General features: G+C 53.5%; 5 protein-coding genes across 8 annotated transcripts; 3 read left to right on the plus strand and 2 right to left on the minus strand.

Annotated features, from left to right (window-relative positions):
* Positions 1-1,199: 1,199 nt before the first annotated feature.
* Positions 1,200-9,129, plus strand: DCAF11 (DDB1 and CUL4 associated factor 11). 3 transcript variants are annotated; one of them, XM_046009241.1, is made up of 16 exons: positions 1,238-1,356; positions 1,647-1,716; positions 1,819-2,186; positions 3,087-3,214; positions 3,438-3,565; positions 3,843-3,907; positions 4,215-4,315; positions 4,545-4,691; positions 4,905-4,959; positions 5,277-5,345; positions 5,705-5,762; positions 5,863-6,048; positions 6,491-6,644; positions 7,053-7,205; positions 8,056-8,162; positions 8,257-9,129. In XM_046009241.1, exons 3-16 carry the CDS (start codon positions 2,032-2,034, stop codon positions 8,389-8,391), a joined length of 1,641 nt encoding a protein of 546 aa, XP_045865197.1. In that variant the 5' UTR covers positions 1,238-1,356; positions 1,647-1,716; positions 1,819-2,031; the 3' UTR covers positions 8,392-9,129. The 3 variants fall into 3 exon arrangements, 2 of the variants coding, with proteins under 2 accessions (XP_045865196.1, XP_045865197.1); XM_046009240.1 differs by lacking the exon at positions 1,647-1,716 and having other exon boundaries at positions 1,200-1,356; positions 1,980-2,163; XR_006818773.1 differs by lacking the exons at positions 1,647-1,716; positions 8,257-9,129 and having other exon boundaries at positions 1,200-1,356; positions 1,980-2,163; positions 6,491-6,643; positions 7,051-7,205.
* Positions 9,130-11,422: 2,293 nt separating this feature from the next.
* Positions 11,423-14,097, plus strand: FITM1 (fat storage inducing transmembrane protein 1). The gene is made up of 2 exons (XM_046007280.1): positions 11,423-13,104; positions 13,470-14,097. Exons 1-2 carry the CDS (start codon positions 12,839-12,841, stop codon positions 14,080-14,082), a joined length of 879 nt encoding a protein of 292 aa, XP_045863236.1. The 5' UTR covers positions 11,423-12,838; the 3' UTR covers positions 14,083-14,097.
* A 1,834-nt stretch (positions 14,098-15,931) lies between these two features.
* On the plus strand, positions 15,932-18,917 carry PSME1 (proteasome activator subunit 1). 2 transcript variants are annotated; one of them, XM_046007400.1, is made up of 12 exons: positions 15,932-16,284; positions 16,687-16,826; positions 16,913-16,945; positions 17,091-17,153; positions 17,269-17,379; positions 17,468-17,513; positions 17,627-17,724; positions 17,963-18,031; positions 18,117-18,184; positions 18,292-18,346; positions 18,424-18,510; positions 18,691-18,917. In XM_046007400.1, the coding sequence occupies exons 2-12, from the start codon at positions 16,806-16,808 to the stop codon at positions 18,769-18,771; spliced, it is 732 nt and encodes a 243-aa protein (XP_045863356.1). In that variant the 5' UTR covers positions 15,932-16,284; positions 16,687-16,805; the 3' UTR covers positions 18,772-18,917. The 2 variants fall into 2 exon arrangements, with proteins under 2 accessions (XP_045863356.1, XP_045863355.1); XM_046007399.1 differs by lacking the exon at positions 16,687-16,826 and having other exon boundaries at positions 15,933-16,284.
* Positions 18,907-21,393, minus strand: EMC9 (ER membrane protein complex subunit 9). Its single transcript, XM_046007402.1, has 5 exons — positions 20,887-21,393; positions 20,672-20,748; positions 19,504-19,573; positions 19,322-19,416; positions 18,907-19,156 (listed from the first exon to the last, which is right to left on the minus strand). The coding sequence occupies exons 1-5, from the start codon at positions 21,082-21,084 to the stop codon at positions 18,976-18,978; spliced, it is 621 nt and encodes a 206-aa protein (XP_045863358.1). The 5' UTR covers positions 21,085-21,393; the 3' UTR covers positions 18,907-18,975.
* Positions 21,394-22,403: 1,010 nt separating this feature from the next.
* On the minus strand, positions 22,404-25,816 carry PSME2 (proteasome activator subunit 2). The gene is made up of 11 exons (XM_046007401.1): positions 25,603-25,816; positions 25,262-25,294; positions 24,782-24,844; positions 24,460-24,546; positions 24,325-24,355; positions 24,141-24,238; positions 23,499-23,567; positions 23,257-23,324; positions 23,035-23,089; positions 22,640-22,726; positions 22,404-22,548 (listed from the first exon to the last, which is right to left on the minus strand). Exons 1-11 carry the CDS (start codon positions 25,648-25,650, stop codon positions 22,468-22,470), a joined length of 720 nt encoding a protein of 239 aa, XP_045863357.1. The 5' UTR covers positions 25,651-25,816; the 3' UTR covers positions 22,404-22,467.
* Positions 25,817-26,199: the final 383 nt, after the last annotated feature.

Raw genomic sequence — 26,199 nt, forward strand, 5'->3', positions numbered from 1 at the left:
GAATTTCGGACAGCGACAGCAGGACATTAAACCAAGCACGGGGCCCTTCTAAGCGTAGAGCCCTGTACAGATCCCACGCCCATATGAAGACGCCTCTACTGACGAGAGACGATAAGCTCGACTCTAGGCGTCTGGAGACCGAGAAGCGCCCCAGTCTGACTACACCCTCGCCCTCCCAGGGACAATGAGCGATAGTAGGGCCCACGGGATCTAAGAACCCTCGCACCCATCCCTGACCTCAGGGGGCTTCTGGGAGAGCTCGCAACACTTCTAAGAGAGTGTGGACTGGAGGCGCTGAGGTGCAGCTTGGACCCAGGGCCTTTGCACCCGGCGCGGCGAGGTCACTCGACCTCCAGCCTTGGAGAGGATCCCGAGACGTGGCATGTCCCGGCCTTGGACTCAGCGGGTTATTCATAAACCCGGAGGACAAGTAGGAGGCGGCACTCGTGCACTCCCCGTATAAGGTGCGGGGAGATGAGAGGCCCGCGGGAGACCGAGAGCCTAGGGAAGGTCTGCAAATCCTGGAAAGCGCAGGGGCGTAAGGACAACAGACGGAACCGGAAAGGCCCCTAAAGACCCTTCGAGTATTAGGGAGCGTCTGCAAAGACCCCGGAGGGAATCCAAATGTCATCTAAAAAGTTGCCAAAGACGCTAAGGGGTGGTCTAGAAAGGGCAATCCCCACAAAACAAGGCTGCCGGAGGCTAAACCTGGAAGGGAGGGTGTGGAGGACTGCCCATCTGTGACGTGAAAACACCCTAAAGGCGCCGGTCACCCCTTAGGGCCCAACCGGCAGAAGCCGCAACCAGCAAAAAAAAAAAAAAAAAGAAAAAGAAAAAGGCTGAAGCCGGGGGGGCAGAGGGTTAGGAGAAAGGGAAGCCCTTAGAGATCGTCTGGAAATTGCGAAGCCAAACTAACTTGAGGGGCCGACGGCAAATTGTATCCTTCGCTAAAGACACCTCCAGGTAGCGAACCACCAGTTTCTTTTGTAAGCTCCGCCCCTCACCTATTAAGCTTAGTTCTGTTGTCTCCGATTCAGGAAGCTGCGGGTTCCTCATTTACTCCTCCCAAGAGGGAGCAAACGCCCCTCCTCAGTAGCGCGCTTTCTCCTCCCCTCCCATCCCTCACGCACTTTCTCCCGCCCATCTGTCAATCACTGTGTTCAGCTGTCCAGTTAGCGGGCCAAGGGGGCGGAGTTGTCAGGGGCAACGCGTGACGTCCGCAGTCCTCCGGCCGGGAAGCCAGGAGATGCATGACGAAGGAGGCGCGTGACGGAGGAGCGGTTGGCCAGCGCTGCGGCCTCCGTCGGTGTAAACAAGGCCTCGCGCCGCTGCGGGTCCTGCGACCGCTCCTGGCTGGTGGGTGGTCTCGCGCGGGGCAGTAACCGCCGGCTTCAGTGGGAGGGGCTTCTTGGCTTCCTCCCTGCCTCCCCCACTTGGCGTACACACCCCCGGCACACCACGTGGGCGTGGGGCGAGAAAGGAGGGGGTGTTAGGCCGAATTCTAACCTCATTGGTTGTCGCTGCTGCCGGCTTTCGCAAAGGAGTGCTCTGATTGGTCGGTAAGGGGGGGCGTCGGGGGGTCTCAGAGCCCTAAGGCTTCTGATTGGTTAGATAAGATAAGCTAATGAGACGCTTTCTTCCGCGAGGGGTTTTGATTGGCCGGCCAGAGAGGTTACCTGGAAATTCACCCACCCACCCCTCCAGGGACTTTGATAGGTGAGTTTGAGGTAGAAAACTGAGAAATTCCTCTTCAAAGGATTCTCATTGGTGAGCTAGGGTAGCGCCCTAGGCTTCACTCTGATTTTTCTTGCTTCACAGGATTGGGGAAGGTTTGTGTTCCTGAAGCCTTGGGAGTTGTCACAGGCTACTGTGAAGGGATTTCAGTCCCTAGGAAGGGTCGCACTCCTAGAGATAGCTACCGCTCTATCTCGGGAGTCCCTGGTGTTTCTAGAGCAGGCTTTGCTTTCACCAAACCCAAGGAGGTGACAGGAGGAGTCCCTGCACAGGACCTAATGATGCTGTGACCAGAAGATGGGATCACGGAACAGCAGCAGTGCAGGAACTGGGTCCGGAGACCCCTCCGAGGGCTTGCCCCGAAGAGGGGCTAGCCTACGTCGGAGCGAGGAAGAAGAAGAGGAGGATGAAGATGTGGATCTGGCCCAGGTACTGGCCTATCTCCTCCGCAGGTAACTTACCCTCTGATGTGTCCCCACCAGGGACCACCACAGTCCCTTGGTCCCAACTCCAGGCAGGGAGGTTACAGAGGCTAGGGAATGGGATTAGCTCAGACCGGCTGTTCTGTTTGAACTTTCCTTCTGGACACTCATGGCACTCAGTTCAGAACCCAATAAGAGTAGTTCTTAATTAGGGAGGGTCACGAAGGCAATTTGCTTTTGTGTTTGTGTTTAGGGGGGCCGCCTCTCTAGCTAAGACTATGCAAGTGTAATCTATTTCCCAAGTAAATAAAAAAATAAAAACGTTACCCTGATGGAAAAGGTGTGATGTGAGGGGTAAAGAGAAGAGCTGGGGAGGTGGGTGTTGAACTTTGGAGAAGTTACGGACATGTGATATTAGGCCATGTGGATTTACTTGAAAAACAAGTTTAAATTAACCTAACTCTAATCCTGTTCTTGAGGAAAGAATGCTTTGAGGAAAGTGACCACCACCGGTAATTGACTGGAAAGGTGTACCACTTGGCTCTGTTTCCCAGCTGTGGCTCCTGGGGGAGAAGACAAGCCTGGGAATCCCTTCAGAATACTGTGTTCTGTGCCAGACTGCTCAGGCAGAGGTTCGGAAGGAAATGCTCTCAGGAATTTTAGCTCTCTAGGAAGTAGCTGAGTAGGTCTGTCAACCCCCATGGAATGTTGGAGTTCTCTACTCCTGCTGTAAGCATGAAGATTCGTTTCCTATGGTGTCTTTTAGGAGACTGAAAACAACAGCCAAGGTCTAGTCAGCTGCAAACTTCAAAACAGAGACAGTGTGAGGGTTTGAGTAGCAGGTGGTCTAAGAGCTCAGTAGCCATTGACTCTGAATTTGGTTGGTTTGGGGAAGGGATCCTCCCTTTTATCATGGGCATTTTTCCACAGAGGCCAAGTGAGGTTGGTGCAGGGCGGTGGTGCAGCAAATTTACAGCTCATCCAGGCCCTCTCGGACTCGGAGGAAGAGCATGACAGTGCTTGGGATGGTCGTCTTGGGGACCGATACAACCCACCCGGTAAGAGGAAAGGCCAACTGAGACCTTAACATTGGAATACTTTCATTGGAAAACCCTTTTTCTGTTTTATTACAAGAACAGTAGGTGAAGTAGAAAGAAGATGAGATAATTCAGGGAATGAGAGCGTCTTTGCAGCCCCAGTCTCTTCAGCTGCATCGAGTGGGCTGGAGCACAGTTCTGGGGCTGGAAGACCTAGGGTGGAATTTCTGCTTGGTACTCACAGTGGATGCAACCCCTGACACCCGGGAGCTGGAGTGCAATGAGATCAAGACCCAAGTGGAGTTGGCCACAGGGCAGCTGGGGCTTAGGCGGGCAGCCCAGGAGCACAGCTTTCCTCAGATGCTGCACCAGGTAGGCCTCTCCACCTCCAACCAGCCTGGCAGCAGGCCTCTCGAGGTAGCCAGAAGTTCTGCCTACCCCAGAGGAGAGGGAAGTAAGCCCTCCAAGGAAGCCTCGAGTGCTGGAGCTGGAGAGTGCTTAGCCAGCCTGCATTGGAGTTTGGTGGGACTTACTAGTGTGTGGGGTGTCCATTTCTGTAGCAAGAGCACTATCTTTGGAGGAGGGGGTTTGGTGCGGCTGAAGTGGCCCTCTGTTTCTGCTAGCAATATTCCCCAATCCCTTCCTTTAGAGAGAACGGGGCCTCTGCCACCGGGGAAGCTTCTCCCTTGGAGAACGGTCTCGAATGATGTCTCAGTGAGTATGGGGCTTGGTGGAGAGACTCTAAGGGCCAGATAGGTCTTATCCCCTAAACTTTGAAGGGACAGGTGTGAGAGGATCCTCAGGGATATTGAAGTTAGGTCGAATGGGGTCGAAGCTTGAGAGAAAACAAACTGGAGGAGTATAGAAATTGAGGATTGAATGAATGAAAGAGAAGGAATCATACCCCAAGCCAAAAGGGAAGTCTTCCTTGCACTCACACCCAGTTCTGTTAGGATTCTGCTAACCAGGACCAACTTCACCCTCAGCTCCCTTTACCTTCACTTTCCCTCTGCTTTCCCAGCTTCCTGCCCAATGATCTGGGCTTCACTGATACCTACTCTCAGAAGGCTTTCTGCGGCATCTACAGCAAAGATGGTCAGATCTTCATGTCTGCTTGCCAAGGTACCAGACCCTGGTCCTACCAAGTGCCGTGGCGCAAGAAACATAACCCCGACTGAGGCTAGAAAGCTCCAGATCCGGGGAACTCAGACCCTGGGTTAAGTCTGCTTAGCCAGAACATGTTTCCCACGATCAAGGGAAGATTCCACAGACGTACAGTGGAAGTGAGGTCAGATATAGAGAGGCTGTAAGGAGGGGGTTCCCTAATTCTGCCTGATCCCCATTTACCCAGACCAAACAATCCGACTGTATGACTGCCGGTATGGCCGCTTCCATAAATTCAAGAGCATCAAGGCCCGGGACGTAGGCTGGAGCGTCTTGGATGTAGCCTTCACCCCTGATGGGAACCACTTCCTGTACTCCAGCTGGTCTGATTACAGTGAGTATGCCCCAGACTTCCACTGGCTCTCCAGCCCGGGACCCCAGGTCTCCAAACGCCCCTGTGCTCTGTGCCCAGACTCCATGCCTTCTCCTGGGAAGGTCACCCCCACGGTCCAACACCCTCATCCTTTGTTCCATCTCCTGCCTAGCTCCACTTCTGCCCTCCTTCCCCCAGCCCTGAAAGATTTCTTGTTTCTCTTGCCTCTCTTAGTTCATATCTGCAACATCTATGGGGAGGGAGACACACACACCGCCCTGGACCTAAGGTACTGCCCGTTAGAAACTTCTCAGGGAAGGCTCCTGGAGGAGTAGACCTCTTGAACTGGAACCCCTGCTTAGAGGAAAAAGTACACTGGTTGCAAGTGTCTCTGTGTGGATTCCTGGGAGGGAAGCACCCATCCTTGTCAGGTGGTTGTAGGATTATTTCAGGGTGCTCACGGAGGGGATCCACATTCTGGGATGTGTTGGCAAGACTTCATTTTCCCCTCTGAAGTACGCCTTAACAACCCTCGTTCAATTCTGTGTAGAGGAACAGAGGCTGAGGGAGGTCCTCTTGACTCGGCTCCCCTTTTGCTCTTTTCAGGCCAGACGAGCGTCGCTTTGCAGTCTTTTCCATTGCTGTCTCCTCCGATGGACGGGAAGTCCTAGGAGGGTGAGTATGGTAGGGGACGGAGCCCTTGATCCGTGAGCTAGGAGTTCTCCCAGAGACCTGCTCTGCTCCTGCAGAGACTGTACTGGACACTACTATCCAGGCAGCTACAGAGAACAGCCAGCCCTTTCCCAAGATCAGCAATTACAAGCTACTTCACCTCTTACTCACTCTTTCCCCAGCACGAGATGGAAGGTCTCAAACCTCCTTGCAGACATAGCTAACTTTAGTCTCGCCTCCTGCGTGAAAGAAGACCAGGGCTTGCCCCTCAGCGAGACTTTGCAACAGGGACTGTCCAGAGCACATGTAGCACTGGTTCTCTCAGTTCCGGCTCCAGACCCCTCTCACCCCTTCCCTTTCAGGGCCAATGATGGCTGCCTCTATGTCTTTGATCGAGAACAGAACCGGCGCACCCTTCAGGTATTGCTTCTGAGACTTAGAGCCTCTGCCTCCTGCTCGGTGGCCTAGGAGAAGACCTAGAGAGAGAGGTCCTAGGTATTCTGGCTTCCTGCTTCCCTAGATTGAGTCCCATGAGGATGACGTGAATGCAGTGGCCTTTGCTGACATAAGCTCCCAGATCTTGTTCTCTGGGGGCGATGATGCCATCTGCAAAGTGTGGGATCGACGCACCATGCGGGAGGATGACCCCAAGCCTGTGGGTGCGCTGGCTGGACACCAGGATGGCATCACCTTCATTGACAGCAAGGTGGGCTGGGAAGCAGACCTGCGTAGCCAGGTTACAGTCGTCCAGGAGCCTGTCAAGGGGGCTGGGTGTGGGAAGTCCCCAAGCTCCTTATTCAGGTTTGCAAGAGCTGGAGTTTAGGGAAGGGGCTTAACCCTGGGAACACGAGATCCTTCTGTATTCACAAGGCCTCAAGGAGCAGGGCAGGGCTTTCTGCAGAAGGAAAAACGATTAATCCAGGATTGACTGGGAGGCCCAGCCAGTACCCTGGGCAAAGAAGGGCAAACCTAGCCAGAGGGTTGGTTCTATGGTAGAAAACCAGTGGCAAGCTCGCCTTAATGAATAAAGAGGCAAGCTAAGTCAAAAGACTGGCATTCTTACCCCTCACCTGGAGAAGCAAACCTACATGGACAGACACTGGTGTTCGCAAGCTCTAACACCTGGGTATCCATCTGGGGATTCACAGGGTGATGCCCGTTATCTCATCTCCAACTCCAAAGACCAGACCATCAAGCTCTGGGACATCCGACGCTTTTCTAGTCGGGAAGGCATGGAGGCCTCGCGGCAGGCTGCCACACAGCAAAACTGGGACTACCGCTGGCAGCAGGTGCCCAAAAAAGGTGAGCAGAGAAAGTGGAACCTAAGATCTGGAGAGTAAAGAGTCAGGGGTGGCAGTTTACATAGCTAACCCCTGGTAAGGCCTGGCCTGGACACAATGGATATGACTGTAGCCTTGGGGTCTCCACCCCCCACTGTGCCACCTCACCAGGCGTTAACTCTTCGTTTGTCTAATGGTGGGGAAAGTGGGGGGTTCCTAGGGCTGGGTGCCGGGGATCACTCAGAACCAAGACAAAAGTGTTTCAGTATCTTCACAACCAGCAGAGCCATCTTGGGGAATATTAGGTGGGGAAAGAGCCACCCGCTGGGGATTGAAAAGGTGGTTGGTGAGCATTAGTCTTTGCTCAGTACTAATGGTACGGGAGAGTCCAGGCTCCCTAACCTAGGGCTCTCCATGCATTGCTACCCAGCCTGGCGGAAACTGAAGCTCCCAGGGGACAGCTCCTTGATGACCTACCGGGGCCACGGGGTGCTTCACACCCTCATCCGCTGCCGATTCTCCCCCACCCATAGCACCGGTCAGCGGTTCATCTACAGCGGCTGCTCGACTGGCAAAGTGGTCGGTAAGGTTCATGTCAGAACAGGGGGCCCAGGAACAGGCACAAGTGTTTCTCTGGCATTTTACTTCTAACCACCAGAGACTGCCTTAAAAATCCCATTGGTGACTATGAGTGACATTTAATTGAGCTCGCAGCAGATTGGGCTTCAACAGAGAAATAGAAAACCTTGTATTCATCAGCATTTTAAATTAAGAAAGGGAACCTAGAGTCCTAGTCAGTAAATATAATAGCTTACCAGAAATGCACTTCACTGTGTTTTGTAGCCAGTCAAGGAAGGAAAGAGATGGCAGATGAAAGGTAGAGGAGGACAGGAACAAAAGGACAGCAGCTCCGAGTAAAGGACGTGCGGCCACTAAAGGAGGAGGTGTGTACAGAAAGACACACAAACACACCTCCGGCCATATGGAGCCTCAGCCGGTGCGGTACCTAGGGGGGCACCCGGATAGAGCCCCCCTCAGGGAGAAAGATGCACCCCCATCCTGATGAGGAAGAGCAGGTCTGGACCTCTCAGCCCATTGTTCACTTCTGCTATGCCTTCCGTGTCTTGTGGCTTTCTCCAAAAACCGATGTAAAGAGCTTTAAAGCCACATTTCGTTTTCTTAGCTGTAGACCCTGTGATGTTTAGCTAAGGGCCAGGGAGAGATACCCAAACTCTGCTAGACCACACACTCAGACCGATGTAGGGAGAAAGGGAACAGAAGTGGAGGAATTAGAGCATCTTCTGGTGGGGGCTTTGCTCCCCTGCAAAAGTGGGGAAGTTGCCTGAGAGGTAAGCAGTGCAGCTCTGGAACCATGAGGGGTGCTTGGAAGGTCCTCTGGCTTTCCCTTCTCCACTCTGGCCTTCCCTGGGCAGTGTACGACCTCCTCAGCGGTCACATCGTGAAGAAGCTGACCAACCACAAGGCCTGTGTGCGTGACGTCAGTTGGCACCCCTTTGAGGAAAAGATCGTCAGCAGTTCGGTGAGGTTGTAGGGGGTGGGGGGACCAGCACGTTTCTGGGACCCGGACTCAGGAGGGGCAGCACCCCTGACTACTTGCCGCCTTCGGCCTGCAGTGGGACGGGAACCTGCGTCTATGGCAGTACCGCCAGGCTGAGTACTTCCAGGACGACCTACCAGAGGCTGAAGAACCGCCCAGCGCCCCTGACCCCGTGCCCCACCCCTCTACAGCCTTTTCCTCACCCCAGTAGATCTGCTTTCCAGCCCCGTCCACGGGTGAGCCTCTGACAAGCTCTCTGCCTCTTCCTGCCTTTCTCCCTTCTGGGAGATCTTTGGGGAATCACTGGCATTGGATGGGGAGACGCACAAGCCCCAGATTTGGGGCCCTTGCTGAGCCCTGGAACATCCTCGCTGCGGAGCAGAGTGGTCTCCTCGTGTGCTCACACCAGGTTGGCTTGGTTCTCTATCTCTGGCCAGAGTCCAGCAGAACTGCCATAATCTGAGGTGTGGCCCTTGGCAGCAGGAGAACTGTCCCGAGTGTTTTTAATCATGTTTGGATGTTAAGTGTTAGCTCCTAGAGTAGATGCCTGGGGTCAGGCCTGAACTGAGCTGTCAGCCAGGCCCATTGCCCTGGCCTTCGTGTTGAGGATTGGACTGGCCAGTCAGCAGGCCAGGTGTTCTGGCCATTCTTCTAGAGGTCCTTAAGGCTAGAGCTCTAGCCTTTTTGGGTAGGGTGGAATGAGTAAGGCATGTCCTCAGCACCCTCCTGGGGTGGGGAATTATGTCTTCTCCCTCTCTGTCTGAGTCTTTGAGGTGGGACGGGCTGTGGTGTGAGAGGTTCCGCGTGGCTCCACACAGGGCAGGCCCTTCCTTCCCAGACTGTTCCATCATGCTGGAGGCCAGCAGCTTCAAGGAGGGATGTTGAAGTAGGACTCCTTCGTCCTCTCACTGGTTTTGGCTCCCTCAATAAATTCTCTGCGGGAACCAGGCTGTCTGTCTCTCTCCCTTTTTCCTGTCTGAGGGCTTTTATCCCCTCACTTCAAGAAAATAGTTTTGACGGAGCCTTCAGATATGCTTCTCTGTGGGGAAAAAATACCCCTTTGATGCCCCCAAGATGAAGAGAAATACCAAAATTATTTGTTAACTGAGCTCTGCACCAGACAGCTCCCTCACTGAACTCAGAAACTTGGAGCAAGTAGAAATCAAGATAGCAGGAAGCAAGCATGGTTTAGATTAGAGTCTGGAACAACTGCAGCAGCTTTGTTCTGGGGCTGGCCTGGGAGCTGCTCCGGTCTATGATAAGACGTAGCCCAGAGCCAGAGAGAACCTGGCGGGCACTGATGCCAAGCCCCATCTGGGGGCTTCACACCCAGGACCTCCTCCACCCTCACAGCCATGCTTTGTACAGGTGAGGAAATGGCAGCGTGCACAGGTCAGGCAACAAGCCCCAGAGCACACCCATGGTGTGGTCAGTAGGATAGTTGGTTGGGCTTCACCTCCAGCTCTGATCGATCTGTCGCCATGACATTGCATTATCCCTAAGGCAATTTTCAAACCAGGATGCACACCTCCAGGGGTCCTCACAGGCACAGCCAGGGGTTAAAGGCATACCTCTTTCACATCAAAACAGGGAGTTTTAAAAGAATAGCTTGCCTAGCTACCCAGCCTACATGTGTTCTCTTTCCTCTGACTGCTCTGCCTCATGTGAAACTATCATGCCAGTGTTCCCTCCCCCTGGCCTGCCTTGTTCCCCTTCTGCCACTTCACCCCAGCGATGCCCCCAGTCTCACCCAGAACCTCTATTACCTCCAGGGCACAAAATTAGAAGCAAATTAAAATTCTTCGTAGCCTCAAAGCCTCCTTTATATTTTTTTAAAGATTTTTATTTATTTGTCAGAGGGAGAGATAGAACACAAGCAGAGGGAGTGGGAGAAGGGGAAGCAGGCTCCCTGCTCAGCAGGGAGCCTGAGGTGGGACTCGATCCCAGGACCCTTGGGATCATGACCTGAGCTGAACGCAGACACTTAACTGACTGAGTCACCCAGGCATCCCTCAAAGCCTCCTTTAATCAAGGCCCCAAGGACCATCCATTCTTCTCATTAAGAGATGCATTTACAATTCGGTTTGTATTTAATATTAATTATCACAATGTGTGAAATCTTTGCTATACTGTGGCAAAGCTATATTAAGCAAAGCTGTACTAACAATGTCTACTATAATTTTGTACTACTAACAGTTATTATGAGAACTCTATCCAGAAGAAAAGTATTTTAACTTCTAGGGCCTTATGATCACAGGAAATATTTAAAAATTAAGTTTCAGGGGCACCTGGGTGGCTAAGTGGGTTAATGCCTCTGCCTTCAGCTCAGGTCATGATCTCAGGGTCCTGGGATCAAGCCCCGAGTTGGGCTCTCTGCTCAGCAGAGAGCCTGCTTCCTCCTCTCTGCCTGCCTCTCTGCCTGCCTCTCTGCCTATTTGTGATTTCTGTCTGTCAAATAAATAAACAAATAAATATTTTTTAAAAAATTAAGTTTCAGGGATGCCTGGGTGACTCAGTGGGTTAAGCCTTTGCCTTCAGCTCAGGTCATGATCTCAGGGTCCTGGGATCAAGCCCCGAGTTGGGCTCTCTGCTCAGCAGGGAGCCTGCTTCCTCCTCTCTCTCTATGCCTGCCTCTCTGCCTACTTGTGATCTGTCTGTCAAATAAAATCTTTTTTTAAAAAAAATTAAGTTTCAGGGGCACCTGGGTGGCTCAGTCAATTAAGTGGCCAACTCTTGGTTTTGGCCCAGGTCATGATCTCCCAGGGAGTCTGCTTGGGATTCTCTCCCTCTCCCTCTGCCCCCCTGCTTGTGTGCTCACTCTCTCTCTAAATGGGTAACCTTTTTTTTAAGTGGGTAAATTGTTAAAAAAAAATAAGTTTAAAATTACGTACCTTTTTCGGTAAAGAATTGTGATCAGTAAAACATACAGGCATAAAAACATACTAGAATAACTTTTATGAGGGAAGTCTGATGGAAATATAATTTCCGACTATTAAGATCTTGTCACTTTTTTTTAATGGAAAATGGTAAGATATATAATCTCTGTAGTGTTTAGATCCATTGGGTATATTTAAAAGAATGAGAGAGACAATACACTGGAAATTATGTCCTAGGTAACTATTTAAAATTACAATGAAAAATTTTTTGTTGGACACCTGAATGGCTCAGTCAGTTGAGTGTCTGCCTTTCGCTCAGGTCATGATCCTGGGTTTCTGGGATCCTGGGGTCCTGAGATCCAGCCTGCTCAGCTGGGAGTCTGCTTCTCCTTCTCCCTCTGCCCCTTCTCCCTACTCATGCTCTCTCTTTCTCTCAAATAAAGGAATAAAATCTTTAAAAAAATATTTTGTCAAAAATGTGTGAGGCATTCTGTAGGTCTTCTGTTAGGGTCCATGAACAGGAACTATGTTGAGGTATGGGCTTTAGGATCTGGAAGGAATCTGATTGATGAATCTATCTTGATCAGTTTATGGATGTGAGCACTGAGGACCAAAGAGGATTAGTTGATCTTCCAGAAGTCACACAGTTTAGAACCCAGGTGCACTTTCTTGCTCACTCCTTTTACTACTTCACGGGCCTACACTGTGCTCTGAAATCTGACCACCAGTCCTAAGGAATGACAAAGGATGACTAAAAAGGATCTTAGAACAGCTATTAAATAACAGGGACATTCCTTGGATAGATTGCTCTCTGCCTTGTGGCTCCAGCCCTGGGGGGTCAGGCTGGGAGGCCAGTGTGGAACTTAGGATCCAGCGACCAGTTGGAGGAAATAACCTAAGGCTCTGGTAGGCTCCAAGCTGGGGGTTTTCCTTGTAGGGTCTCCCCCACCCCATCCCTATCACATGGCAGTAAGCCTAATCTTTGGGGTCCTGAAAGTCCAGACTGGGCCCCCGCCATCTCTCATACAGTACACCTTCCCAGGGACACTTAAAGTTCATCTGTTGGCCGTCATGATAACTATACCAGAGAATGGTCCCATCTTAGATCCGATGTCTTGTGCATTGCATAAGCACCATGGTTTACATAGGGCCAGACTATGAGACTCAAAGCCCCTCACAACAGACGGGCTGGATCAAGCCCTAGGGTCATGATACACCTAAGTGGGTTTCCCTGCTGGTGTACCCCGCCACCCTGCCTGGCTTGGATGTGGGGCTGTGCACAGCCATCTTATGCTCAGAATTTAGGAGAGGGGCTGGATCACACTGATGATGAGGCAGGCACAGATTTTTTTTTTTAATGATTTCCATCATGGCACCTGGTTTCCTCGTGGAGCAAATATGGTCAGGTTGGGGAGGGGTGGGGGTGACTGGCTGACCAGACAGATGGGCAGACCCAGGCCAGCTATGGACAAAACACTGAGCAGCAGGCCTGGCCCTCCGACATGAACCAGAACATGGCTGGACCTGGGGACACGGGGCTAACAAGAAAGGACACAGGCCACTGTCAGGACACACAGCCAAAGCTAGGACCCTGCTGACGTGGCAGCCCTCGGCCCTGGCCCCTTACTACCCCCCGCCCCTCTCCCCCGCCTGCCAGCTGCCAACAGGGCTCTGCCCTGTGTCTGCCACACCTGTCACTGCCTGTCCTTGTCCGGGGGGGAACCCATCAGCCCCTCCTCAGCTGCCCAGCAGAGCAAGCGGTTAGTGGGGAGGGGAGGGAACATGGAGCGGGGGCCGGCGGTGGGGGCAGGGCTGGGGGCCGGGGCCCGAATCCGGGCACTGCTGGGCTGCCTGGTCAAGGTGCTGCTCTGGGTGGCGTCTGCCTTGCTATACTTTGGAAGTGAACAGGCCGCCCGCCTGCTGGGCAGCCCCTGCTTACGGCGCCTCTACCATGCCTGGTTGGCAGCAGTGGTCATCTTTGGGCCCCTTCTGCAGTTCCACGTCAACCCTCGGACTATCTTCGCCAGCCACGGCAACTTCTTCAACATGTGAGTCCACTGGAGGCTATGGGCGCCGGCTCCCTGCACTCCGGGATCCCAGCTCCCCCACTCCAGGCTTCTGTCCTCCTGCCAGTCTGGACACTAAAAATAGGCTAGGAGGTTGAGGAGAAATTGGGGGGAGGGGGAGGGGAACAGAGTTGGGGGGTCCAGGGGAAATCAGGAGCAGGGCTGAAGAGGAAATGTGGCTCCTAGAAGGTTGAATGGGCCTCTAAGGAGCTGGCCAAGTTTAAGTGGCTGGGGAGGAAACAGAACCAGTGCTGATATGTAGGATGGGAGCCAGAGCAGTGATGGGGACACAGATAGGGTGGACAGGGGGTCTCTGTAGCTAGCTTCCCTTCTTCTCTTCTTCACAGAAAGTTTGTGAATTCAGCGTGGGGCTGGACATGCACCTTCCTGGGGGGCTTCGTGCTGCTGGTGGTGTTCCTGGCTACACGGCGTGTGGCAGTGACAGCACGGCACCTGAGCCGGCTGGTGGTGGGAGCCGCAGTGTGGCGGGGGGCCGGCCGGGCCTTCCTGCTCATTGAGGACCTGACTGGCTCCTGCTTTGAGCCTCTGCCCCAGGGTCTGCTGCTGCACGAGCTTCCCGACCGCCGCAGCTGCCTGGCAGCTGGCCACCAGTGGCGGGGCTACACGGTCTCCTCCCACACCTTCCTGCTCACCTTCTGCTGCCTGCTCATGGCCGAGGAAGCGGCAGTATTCGCCAAGTATCTGGCCCACGGGCTGCCAGCCGGGGCCCCCCTTCGCCTCGTCTTCCTGCTCAATGTGCTGCTGCTGGGCCTCTGGAACTTCTTGCTGCTCTGTACCGTCATCTATTTCCACCAGTACACCCACAAGGTGGTGGGGGCCGCAGTGGGCACCTTTGCCTGGTACCTCACCTATGGCAGCTGGTATCATCAGCCCTGGTCTCCAGGGAGCCCTGGCCACGGGCTCTTCCCTCGGACCCGCTCTAGCCGCAAGCACAACTGAAAGAAATAAAGGCAAATCAGGCCTCGCTGGGGCTCTGCTCATCCTTTGACTGGGGGGACTCAGAAAGCGTGGGAAGGGTGAGAAGGGAGTCAGGCAGTTTCTCTCGTGCTCCTCAGCCTTTCCTTGCTCTTAGCGACCTTGAATATCCTTCCTTATGCTCGCTCTCCATCCCTCCTGTGCTCAGCTCTCCCAGTCCTCGCAGACTTCAAGCTCTCTGGTGGGACTTGGATGTCAAGGAATGGCAATGCTAGAGCAGGTAAGACTGCCCACAGGTAGGGGCAGCACTCCCGCTGAGCACGTGCTTCTCTCTGCCCTGTTGACTGTTTTTTCTGCCTCCTTCACTGAATCCCCTCTTCCACCTTCCCTCAGGGCCCGCCTGTCTTTTCACTTTTTACTTTACATTTACTTAACAACTGTTTATTGAGCCAGCATATTTCCATGACTTCTGAATAATAAAAACAAGGTTTCGGCTCTTTGAGGGCTGATGGGTAATGGGGGAGGCAGGTGATAAACTCACAAATAACGACAAATTTCTCTTGTGCTCACTACGGGTCAGGCAGAGGTCTAAGTGTCTCTAAGCTCTTCCTATAAATCTAAGCTCTCCTAACACCACCACCACCAGCAGGTGGGTTTGGTAGTGTTTCTATTGTACAGTTGTGAAAACAGGCACAGAGGTTAAGTGACTATGAGCCCAGGCGACAGGGGTCCATTGTCTGTGCTCTAAACAAAGAACCTGCAACTACAGCCCTCCTGTGGCCAGATTTTGTATGGCCTGAGAGTTAAGAGACGATTTTACATTTTTAATGACTACAGAAACAAAACAAAACAAAAAAACCCAGAAGAATAATATATCATGGTCTGTGAAAATACAGAATTCAAAGTTCAGTGTCCACAGATAAAGTTTTATTGGAACCTGACCCTGCTAATTCACTTAGGTATGGCTGTTTACCTGCTCTAATGGCAGAGTTGAGTGGTTACTCCAGACACCATATGGTTCACAAGAGCCTAAAATATTTGCTATCTGGCCTTTTAGAGAAAGTTTGCCAACCCCAGGTCTAAACCACGCCATTCCCCCCCAAAATAAACTGGCAAATATCAGAGAGCTTCAGTGCTATGAATGTACTAAAGCAGACTGGTTTGTAAGAGACTTGGCAGGGAGGTACTTTATGGAGAAAGTTCTCTCTGGAGAGGTGATTTTTGAGCAGAGAACCTAATGGCCACCCAAACAGGGAAAGGGTGTGTCAGGCAAAGGGATTGGTAAGGTCAAGGGCCTGAGGCAGGAATGAATATGACATCTAACACAATGGGTTTAAGCAACAATGGAAGGCCCAGCTATTTGCAAGTTTAAGGGAAGGGGGAAAGCCGTGGAAAGTGAAGTTGCTGGAGAACTGGGGCCACGCAGGCCAGGCAAGACTTCTGGGCCAGGAAAGCCCTTTAGATTTCATTCTAAGATCAACAGGAAAGTGAGAAAGAGCTTTAAGCCAGAGAGAAGTCTGTGTGGAGAGTATAGGGGGGTATAGTTCACAATGCGGGTCAGAAGGGAGCTGACCGGGGCCTGGATTGGAGCGGTGACAGCTTCTGAATGTCACCGCGTAGGCCAGACGATGCCCGTGGAGCCAGGGCTAGGGAAGGGAATCCAGAAAACATGGAAGAGCGCCAAATAAGGCTTATCACTGTCCCAGGCCCAACAGGGACAGAAGAGCACCAGAGGCTTCCCGACGCTGGGAAATGGCAGGCGGGGACTGGCCGGTGGCCGACCAATGGGCTCCGGGAGGCGGGGAGGCGGGCCCGGGGTGGGAGGGCTTGGAAAGAAGTGTGTTTGGTGAAGGTAGAAGCAGGCCGGGGGACGAAAGGCGGGAAGTGAGGAGACGGGGAGGGAGAGGCTGGGCTCCGAGAGCTGGGCTGGGAGGGGGAGGCGGGCTGGGGCGGGCCGCCGGGTGGAGGGAGAGGGAGAGGAAGGCAGCGCTCCTTTCGGCCTCCAGGGGGAGCCCGGCCACGGCGGTCGCCCTCCGCCCGCTCCTCTCCCGGGCTGGCCCCGCCCCCTCCAGTATCTCCGCTCCCCCGCTACCCAGGAAGGCTGTGCGGGTGGTGAGAGCTGCTTTCGCTTTCCCTTCCCTGTGCACCCTCCGCTTCTCGTGCGGCGCTAGGCCCCCCGCCCCGGCCATGGCCATGCTCAGGGTCCAGCCTGAAGCCCAAGCCAAGGTGAGCGCTGCGGGTTCGAGGAGGGGCTCCTTAGGGAGGCGTGGCTCCTAAAGGCTGCAGGCGTCCGTGACCCGCCCCCCAGCCCCGGTAGCTAGTCGGGCTCGCGGTCGATCGGAGCCCATGTGAGCCTCGGTGCCAGGAGCACCTGCGCCCTGGCCGGGGGAGACAGGTGAGGTCCGCCTGCCGGGAGAGGCCAGGCGGTCGAGGTTCAGCGGGGTGCGGTGAAGCGGAGAGCTGGCGTGGAGGGGAAGTTTGCTGGCGCGGGGCCCCCGGGCCACACACAGGGTGCCGGAGCTGCCCTGCCACCTCATGGCCTTTCCCATGGAAGGGCCCCCGGCCCACCCCACAGGGTACGTCGTCCCTGCCCCAGTCGCAGAGGCTCTTACACCTCTCCTTGTACAGCCCAGGAGACCTGAGGGATCTGTTCCCACTTGGACCATTCGCCCTTCACCGCCAGGAATGTTCTCATCCCCCACAACCAGCCCCACGGGGATCCACTTCACCCTGCCCAGCCCCACGGGATGCATTCCACCCTTCCCCAGGTCAGGCCCTACACAACCCTAAGGGTACGGTCCTCAAACGAACTGGCCATAAGCCAGGTGTGTGAAGGACTGCCTGTGTCCCACAGGTGGACGTGTTCCGTGAAGATCTGTGTACCAAGGTAAGACCTGCCCCATCAGCACCCTGGCCCTACCTAACTCCCTTTGCTCAACCCTTCCTTGCTGGGCAGTGTCAGCCCTGCTTCACTGCCAGGAAGAACATTTGATTTTGACCCACATCTTCCCCCACCCCAACTTCACACACAGACAGAGAACCTGCTGGGGAGCTACTTCCCCAAGAAGATTTCTGAGTTGGATGCATTTTTAAAGGTACTGGGGGCAGCAGAAAGCTAGAAAGTAGGGGTCAAAGGGGGAGTCTGGGAGGCCATGAGAGCAAGGTGAGAGGGATACCCTTGCCTCTAGCCCTCCTTCCACCCTGCACCAGGAGCCGGCTCTCAACGAAGCCAATCTGAGCAATTTGAAGGCCCCGTTGGACATCCCAGTGCCTGATCCAGTTAAGGAGAAGGAGAAAGAGGAACGGAAGAAACAGCAGGAGGCAAGCCGGGAAGAGCTGGGAGGAGGGACCCAACCATGGGAAAAGTCAGCCTTAGGCCTGACTCGCAAGAGCCCCTCTCTCCCTGCAGAAGGAAGACAAAGATGAAAAGAAGAAAGGGGAAGATGAAGACAAAGGTACCACCATGAAGGGATTGAGTCTCACCTCCTAGAAGCTCTTCCCTAGGGATTCCTCTTCCCTGCCCTCACACAGTCCCAGCCTGGTGACTGACCCATTGCCCACTGCCTAGGTCCTCCCTGTGGCCCAGTGAACTGCAATGAAAAGATCGTGGTTCTCCTTCAGCGTCTAAAGCCTGAGATCAAGGATGTCATTGAGCAGCTCAACCTGGTAAGACCTCCCACTCTCACCCCCAGGCTTCAGATCCAACCCTTTGTCCTCCTTGGTCTCTGCCAGGTAGGACTTCGCACTGGCCAGGTATTAGCAGGAGAGAGCACAGCAAATGAAGCCAGAATTGTAGGCGCTGGGGCTTAGGACAGACTTGGCATGCCTCCCCCGATGCAGAGGACAGGAACCTGGGAATTAGGTTGGGAGCTGATGTGGCTTTGATGACTTTCCCTACTCCCAGGTCACCACCTGGTTGCAACTGCAGATACCTCGGATTGAGGATGGGAACAATTTTGGAGTGGCTGTCCAGGTGAGAGCACTACTTCACTCCTCTGCCTTCCCTACTGCTCCAGTCCCAGCTGCTTTCCACTTTCCTCCTTGCATTCTTTTCCCAGGAGAAGGTGTTTGAGCTTATGACCTCCCTTCACACCAAGCTGGAAGGCTTCCACACTCAAATCTCCAAGTGAGTGACTGTCCACCTCCACCTGCCTGCACACTCTGCCTTGGCCTTGGACAGAGGCCTGGGCTCTGTCTTCCTTCTCCCATTCCATAGCCTTCTACTGCCTACAGGTATTTCTCGGAGCGGGGCGATGCCGTGACCAAAGCAGCCAAGCAGCCCCACGTGGTAGGTGAGGCCCAAGTCAGGGTGCATGGTGGGGGAAGGACACATCTAAAGTCAGTCCTGACCCAAGTCTCCCACAGGGTGATTATCGGCAGCTGGTGCACGAGCTGGATGAGGCAGAGTACCGGGATATCCGGCTCATGGTCATGGAGATCCGCAACGCTTATGTGAGGAAGCGAGGGTTGGGGGGCCAAGTAGCAGAGGCAGCTTTCCCAGGCCACCTACTCCCTGACCCTGCAGGCTGGGGGTGAAGGGTCACAGACCTTAGCCTCTCCATAAGGTTAGAAATGGGGCACAGGAGCCGTTGGGGTCCTGTGGCTGACCCCTACTCCTCTCTGGTCCTGTAGGCTGTGTTGTATGACATCATCTTGAAGAACTTCGAGAAGCTTAAGAAGCCCAGGGGAGAAACAAAAGGAATGATCTATTGAGAGCCTCCCCTCATTCTGTATTGGGTCTGGCAGAGACCTTCCTATCTTTTACAGAGGACTCCAGACTTGCCCCAACTTCAGCATGTTGAGGTTTGTCCCCCCCTTGCCTCCCAGGCACAATAAATAGTCATACCATTGTCCTTTCATCCAAGTATCTTTATTGGATCTTGACCCTTCCCCTCCTACCATGCCCCCAGCCCTGGCTCAGGTCTTTCCATTGGTGGGACCCACCCATTGGGTGATTTGGGTGTTTAGCTGCTGGTTGGTCCAGTCCTGCCGGATGTCATCAAGGTGGCAGTCAAAGTCCACAAGGTGCTGGTGGGCCCGGCCCTCTAGTAGTGCTCCCACCATCTGCCGTGATTCTTCCCAGTCCCTCCACATCACTCTGAAATCATAACCACCCCCAGTGGAGGTCACACTCAGCAGGCAGTGGCCTGACACTTGGCAGAGGTTAGCATCTAGAGAAAGACCCTTGGGGGCAAGATCAAGGACAGAGGAGGCCCAGGAGCTATGGACTTCCAGGAAAAGGTAGAGGGAGTAGAACACTCACAAGTTCTTGTCCTTGGGGACCCAGCGGAGACCATGGTTTTCTAGGACGATGACGGGGGGCACATGAGGCTGAGACACCAGTTTCTGATTATCCAACTGTGGACAAGGAAGGGGTGGTGAGGGTTTCAAGGATCCCCCTTCCTACTTTCTCACCAGCTCCCCACCCTGAAACCCAAACCTCACCATAATAAGGACTGCACCAGGGAAGAATTCTGCAATCCGCCCAGCAATTTTCAAGGCCAGGGGTCCAGCACTGTGTAGAGGAAAGATCAGAGGAGTGAGGAGTTGACCATGGGTAGACCTATCCATCTGAGCTGGACCTCCCTGGTCTCCTAGATGATGGTACAGTGGTGGTCTTTCCCTGTACCAGGCCTGGGGGTCAGGGCTGCTTTAAGCTTCATACACAACTGCTTTGATGCTTGAGTGCAGTTGGGAACACGTGCTTAGACTGCTGGTTAAGTTGGAGATCAAAGGTGGTCTTTCGGGAGGGTAATTTGGCATAACCACCCAAATTTAAATAGTATATTATACATATGCTGACCCAGAAATTCCATTTATAAATGTAATAATTGGACAGTGTCTATATTAACAAAAGATGGGAAACAATCTCAATGTTTAAGGCATTAAATAAATCATGGTACATCCATACTCATACTATATAGCTGTTAGGATAAGGCAAATCTTGGTGTAGAGATGAAAAGATGGCAGATATTTACTAAGTGAGGAGGGAAAAGCAAATTACAAAACTGTATAATTTGATCCAGATACGTGATTAAAACTTAAGTAGATAATTTTATATAAGAAAATTTCCTTTTGGGGCGCGTGGGTTGCTCAGTGGGTTAAGCCTCTGCCTTCGGCTCGGGTCATGGTCTCAGGGTCCTGGGATTGAGCCGCGAGAATCGAGAAGCCTGCTTCACCGCCCCCCCTCCTCCTCCCCCCGCAACCCCCCCCCCCCCGGCCCCTCCTGCCTCTCTGCCTACTTGTGATCTCTCCCTCTGCGAATAAATAAATAAAATCTTTTAAAATTTTTTTCCTTTTTTCTTTTTTTTAAGTTGCTAGTTGGGCTTCCCCTGTGTTCTTTCAGCACTTGGCGGAGGGGAGGTCACCTCGGTTAAAGCCAGGTGTCAACTTATTGATACACAGCTATCCTCCCCATCCCCACGGGAGCTCCTCCAGGGACCTTCTTCATATTTCTCTATATTCCCTCACTCCAGTACCCAGCCTAGTGCCTGGTGGATACAGACCCCGCTCCTAAGCATTTGACGAAGGAAAGATGGAAGGAATGACCAAGAGTTCTCTTGATCCCCCATCCCATAACCCTTAGCCTTCTGCCTCTGGCTACTCCACTCACCTCTGGTCGTCCAGGGCTGCATTGGCATGATAGTACCCAGCCACTACCAGACCGGCCTGCGCGCCCCACACATCCACCTGCCGTGGGAAAGGGGCCGTCAGAAACTCAGCTGCGACGCCCTGTAGGTGCGCACTACTGCCAAGAGGCCAGGGATGGACTTGGGCTAGGGGTGTTAAGGGGTTTCGCGGTGGTGGGTGGGCGTCCAGAGGCGGCACCTGGTTGAGGGCGACCTCCAGCATGACGGATAGGGCCAGATGGCTGTGGAACAGGGGCACACAGTCGGTGAGGCACAGACATTCTCCCGACCGCGGCGCGGGCGCCAGCAACAGCCCGTTGACGGCGGCGTGCGGGTACCGGGCGGCGTGCAGACACATCTTCACGTAGGCCCGGGCCGAGATCTCCACCTCCCCCATGGCGAGCGGGGCCCCAGCTCGCGTCCGCGAAGCTCCCTCCCCGGCGCCTTCCTTGGCCCTTCCCTCTGCCCCCTCACTTAGATTCGGCAGTGACGCTGACTCGGGTCGAAGGCAGCCCGCCGGCTCCCAGGGACCTGGGTCCCGGCGCCCGGCCCCCACCTGGCCCAGAACGCAGACTGTACGGATTGCATGCTGCAGTGCCGAACTCCGCCTCCGCCCGCCCCCAGAGGGCGGCCACAGATCTCCGCTGGTCTGGGGGACTCCGGGCGGGCTGCTCTAAGCAGCCCCCGTTTCTGTAGTCCCGCCCACGTGGTGCTCTTCGATAGGCTTAAAGGTTCTCATTTTGCCCAATCATCGACCGCGCCCAAACCTTGCCCCGCCTTTGTCTCCTGCGAACTGGAAAGAATCCACAACTGAAAACTAAAGAGAACTGCCCGCACGCTGATTGGCTAAGCTACTCGACTTCGACCCAGGATTGCAGAATGGCTTGGTCTGATACCTGTGCCTCCCGCACCCCAGGACCAGCAAAGCCGGCAGGGTGGAGCGCGCGCCCCGCTTCGGGTGTCCCAGAGAGCCAGCGCCAGATTTCCGCACCTGGGAATGAAGCAGACTGCCTTCTTCCTACTATTGAATGGGTGGATTTGTACTCTAGGCCAGCTCCGTCACCGATGAGCCGTATTACCTTTGCCACTACAGGGTATCTGGACCTTGGTTTCCCTAATGTAGCCTCAGCAGAAATAAAGGCGCAATTGGCTGAAGGAGGAGGAAAGAGGACAAAAAAAGTTACAGACCCATCCTTCCCTTAATGTCCTGCCGTGTGTCCTTCAACATAGTGCCTTCAGAGCGTTTTTTTCCTTGTCAGCCCTTGAGAAGGAGTCCCACCCTTCACCCATAATTCTCCCAGTGAAACCTCTCCCTCTCCCGGCTGGCACTGAGCTGATGATGAGTGGTGTTCTTTTTCCTTTCCCTGATCTCAGTCCCAGAGCTTTCTCCTTGCTCAGCCTTCAGTCCAAGGCCTCCTTGTTCCTAAAAGGAGTCTGCGCAAATGCCACTTCTTCCAGGAAGCACTCACGAGCCCTCTAAATGTTTGAAATAATCTTGTGAAATTCTCAAATACAGGCTATCTATATAGCTATCATGACAGGTCAAAATTTCCACCCTGTTCTTTAGGATGCCTTCTTAAGAACAGGATGGGTTTCCCCTTCATCTTTGGCCTCATACATCCCCTCTCTTTCCTGCCACCACATTCACATTCAGTATCTGGACATAGGCGACATTCAATAAATGCCTTCTGAATGAATGACACACACCAGAGGTAATTCACACAAAGAATAGGTCATTTATTATTATTATCATTATTATTATTATTACTTTGGCTCTGGACTAGTACATAGATGGCTTCTCTTCACCCTTTGGGTTGATAATTTTCTCTAGGTTGCTGCTGATGATATGATAAAGCTCAGCCTGGAAGAAGGCCAGAAGAGTGGTAATCAGGTTCTTGGCTTCTCCCTTCTCCCCCTCAACCATCTCCCATAGGAGCTTCCTCCGCACTCACATAGAAGGCCCTCAGGTCCAGCACCATGGCCCTGAGCTCCCCATAGGCTGCCTCATCTCGCTCATGCACCAGGGCCCGGTAATCCATCTGGGATGTGGGAGGCAAAGTTGAGTCAGCCCCATGGGAGGTTGGGACATTAATCTGGTTTCCTCACATAGGGAATAGGTAACTTGAGGATGAGCCTTTCTCAGGACCAAGACATGAAATCCCACAGGATCAAGCCAAGAAAGGGGTCAAGGTTTTTGAGGTCCAAATCAGTTTTTCTAGCCAGTGTTCTTGGGTTAGTATTTCCCATATTGGAAAAGTCAGAAAACAGACAGGGAAGACCTCTAGCCCCTCTTCCTTGCCCCACCTCCAACCAGCCTCAGCTAGAAGCCTGGTGACTATGTACTCACTACATGAGTCTCCTTAGAGGCCTTGGCTACAGCATCCCCACGTTCTGAGAAGTACCTGCCGAAAGTAAGGGAATAAACACAGGAACGGGTAGAGAGAGAGGGAGATATTCCCTCAGACCCTTCCCAGAGGCCCCCATCATCCTGATGGGACTGCCCAGCTAAAGGAATCCCAAAGACATGTCCTTGCAGCACCCCCCACGCTGGCCCTCCGGCTACCCTCACTTGGAAATAGTTGTCTGGAAGGCTTCTACTTTTGTCTTGACTGCATTTACCCTCTCCAACACCTTCTCCTGTGATTCAAAAAAGAGAGAGAGAGAGAGAGATGGGCAGCAAGAAAAACACTTCATCTCCTCCCTCCTTCACCCACCATCTTCCTCCTCCTCTTCCCAGATTATGTCTAGTTCCTATCTCTCACTTGCCAAGCCTCTCCCTGCTCTCAATGTCCTCATACACCCTTTTCTTACCTGGATTGCCACCCCAAAGTCATTTCCATCCTCAATCTTGGGGATCAGGTGCTGGATCCATGTGATCACCTAAATTATAATCATGTAGAAATCATTCAACAAACTTACTGGGTCTTTCCTTTTACTGCCACTTTCTAATAATAGCTGTATTTAATTGAAGAGTTATTACATGCCAGACACTATGCTACACATATATTTCATTTAATCTTCACAGCAGTTTCTCAAGATCCATATTCTTATTGTACCCACTCGATAGATGAAAAAACTGTGTCACGGAGTGTCCAGGAAGCTTACTTAAGGCAACCAGAATGGTAAGTGATAGATCCAGGATCTAGGCCCAAGCAGTCTCTAGGGCCCAAGCTCTTAAACCAACTCACGACGGCACAACACCTGCACTGTGTACCTGGTAAGAGGTGGGTTCTGACATTATGGGAGTGGATACAGCACGGTCTCTGATTACAAGGATACCACTGTGAAATCAGAAGTCTAGCAGAATGAGAACACAAGGTATCCAAACCCAAAGCACAGAGGAAGTTTCCTATGTAAACTTGGCCCTTGAATGAAGGACTTGCATCTCTCAAGGAGACAAGGGCCAGGCCCGACTTGTCTTCCCTTTCTCTTTCTCCCAATTCCCAGGCTTACCAGAATGCATTTTTCTTTGAGAGTCCAGACTTCTGGCTTAACCAGGGCAAGGAGGGCGAGAACCTTCTCGTTTCCAGGGAGAAAGCCACACTTGGGAACTGTGAAAAAAAGGACATTCAGGCCCCTTCTCCTCCAGCAGGCAATGTGCCGTTTCCTCTTCCCTAGCCACCCCTCCCTCTCTTACCTTCTTTCTTTTCCTGCTTATCTGTTTCCATCTAAGGTAAAATGAGGGACAGCAGCTTTAGAAAAGTCTCGGAGGTTGGAGGGCCATCATCTCCACCCGGTTTATAGTCTGAGCCCTGCAACCCGAGTGCCTCACCTCATCATCCTTGGGCGGGGGGTCTGGGATGGGGATGTCCAGTGGGGCCCGGAGAGAGGTCAGGTCAGCCACATTGAGGGAGTCCTCCTGCATAGAGCTCACTGTCAGCGGCTACCCAACCTATTCCCTCATTCTGAGTCACAGACTTCCCTCCACACAGCCCACCCAACTCTCTCCCTATACTCAGGCCTCACACTATCCTAATGTTTCCAGTCCACCACTCAAATTGTTCTCTGCATGCTGAGCCCAGTTGTTAGCTAGAGGGGGTGGATAGAGAGGAGAGAGGCCTTGGGATGGGGTGGGAGGGGCCCATACTACTCACTTGCAAGAGCTGATTCAGATGTATGATTTTCTGTGGCAAGAAACTGTAGAGGAACTCCTCTGCCTGTGGGTTACATTGCAAGGGTGGGGAATCTCAGAAGACACTCCAGAGGTGTCAGAGAAGTGAAGACTGGAAGGGCCCTTGTAAATCATTGACTCCAATACTTAAAAATAAGGAAACTGAAGCCAGGAGAAGTGAAGGGACTTGCCCAAGCTGGGAAGTGACAGAACTAAGGTTAGGACTTTGGGGCCACAGCTTTTCCCTCCACACCAAAAGAGGGGAGAGGAAGCAGCAGAAGTGGAGAGAATATTAAGAGGAGTCAAATTAAAGGTAGAGATCAATAATTAGGAGCCTTGGATGAAGGTTTGATACGGGAAGTAGGGCCCAGGGTGGGTTTGGGGGGGGTCACTCTGAGAGGTTGCAGCTCTCAAGTACTGGTCTAAGGTTCCGAGTCAAATCGCTTGAATCTAGGAGACTTACCTCCTGGAAAAGATTTTGCCTGAAGACATCCACCTGCACAAAGAGCAGTACCCGGATGTTGGTTAAGGGTCTCAGTTGTCAAGAGTGAGATCCCACCCACAAAGGGATGCCCTCCAACTTGGCTCATGTCTTTCCTACCACAAGCCAGATTTCCCTGGTAGCTCAGGCTCCGTGCAGAGACCGGCCAGAGGGCAGGAACTGGGAATCCCCAGGTAGAAGTGAAAGCTCTAAGGAGAGGTTGGGGGAATTTCTGGCACAGCCCTGATCCCCTGGAGTACCCAGCATGGCCACTAACCAGGAGGGCTCGCCGGCCCTTTCGTGGCCTCCCGATCCCCCATTACCTGTTTGCGGGCTTCCCCGCTCAGGCGTACCCCACAAGGCTTGGCCATGCTGCTCCAGTTGCAAGATCTCCGCTCTCCTAGCTCGCCGCCTGGCCTTTCGCTTTCACTCCCCACGTCCAGGCCCGCCCCCCTCAGCCCCGCCCCCCTCAGCCCCGCCCCCTTCCTTCTTTTCCCCCTCCCTCTGGCAGGCAGCAAACCGTAGGCAGCCCCTCAGTCATTCTCGGCCTGCTGCGACTAGTAGAGGCGGTGCGGACTCAGTCACAAGCCCAGGGGATGTCCAAGGGAGGGGCTAGGATAAAAGTGGGACAGCGGTTACCGAACAGGGGCTGTCCCTCGGGGAAGGGGAGGGGCTTCCAGGGAGGAGTCAGAGCGGTCCCGGGAAAGTCCAGGGTTGGGGGTCGGAGGGGTTGGAGAGTGGGAAACGGGGTGGTCAGTGGTGGGGCTCCCCCTAGAAGGCTCGACTGCAGGGAGGAGCCCGAGAGGGATCAGAGTGGAAGTGGGGGGGAGGGCCGGGGGCTGAGGACTAGGAAAATATGGAAGGGAGCAGTCTCGGGGATCCCTCCAGGAGAGCAGGAAGGGGCAGGACTCGTTTGAGTG

This window comes from Meles meles, chromosome 6 (genome assembly GCF_922984935.1).
Source record: "Meles meles chromosome 6, mMelMel3.1 paternal haplotype, whole genome shotgun sequence".
Lineage (NCBI taxonomy): Eukaryota > Metazoa > Chordata > Mammalia > Carnivora > Mustelidae > Meles > Meles meles.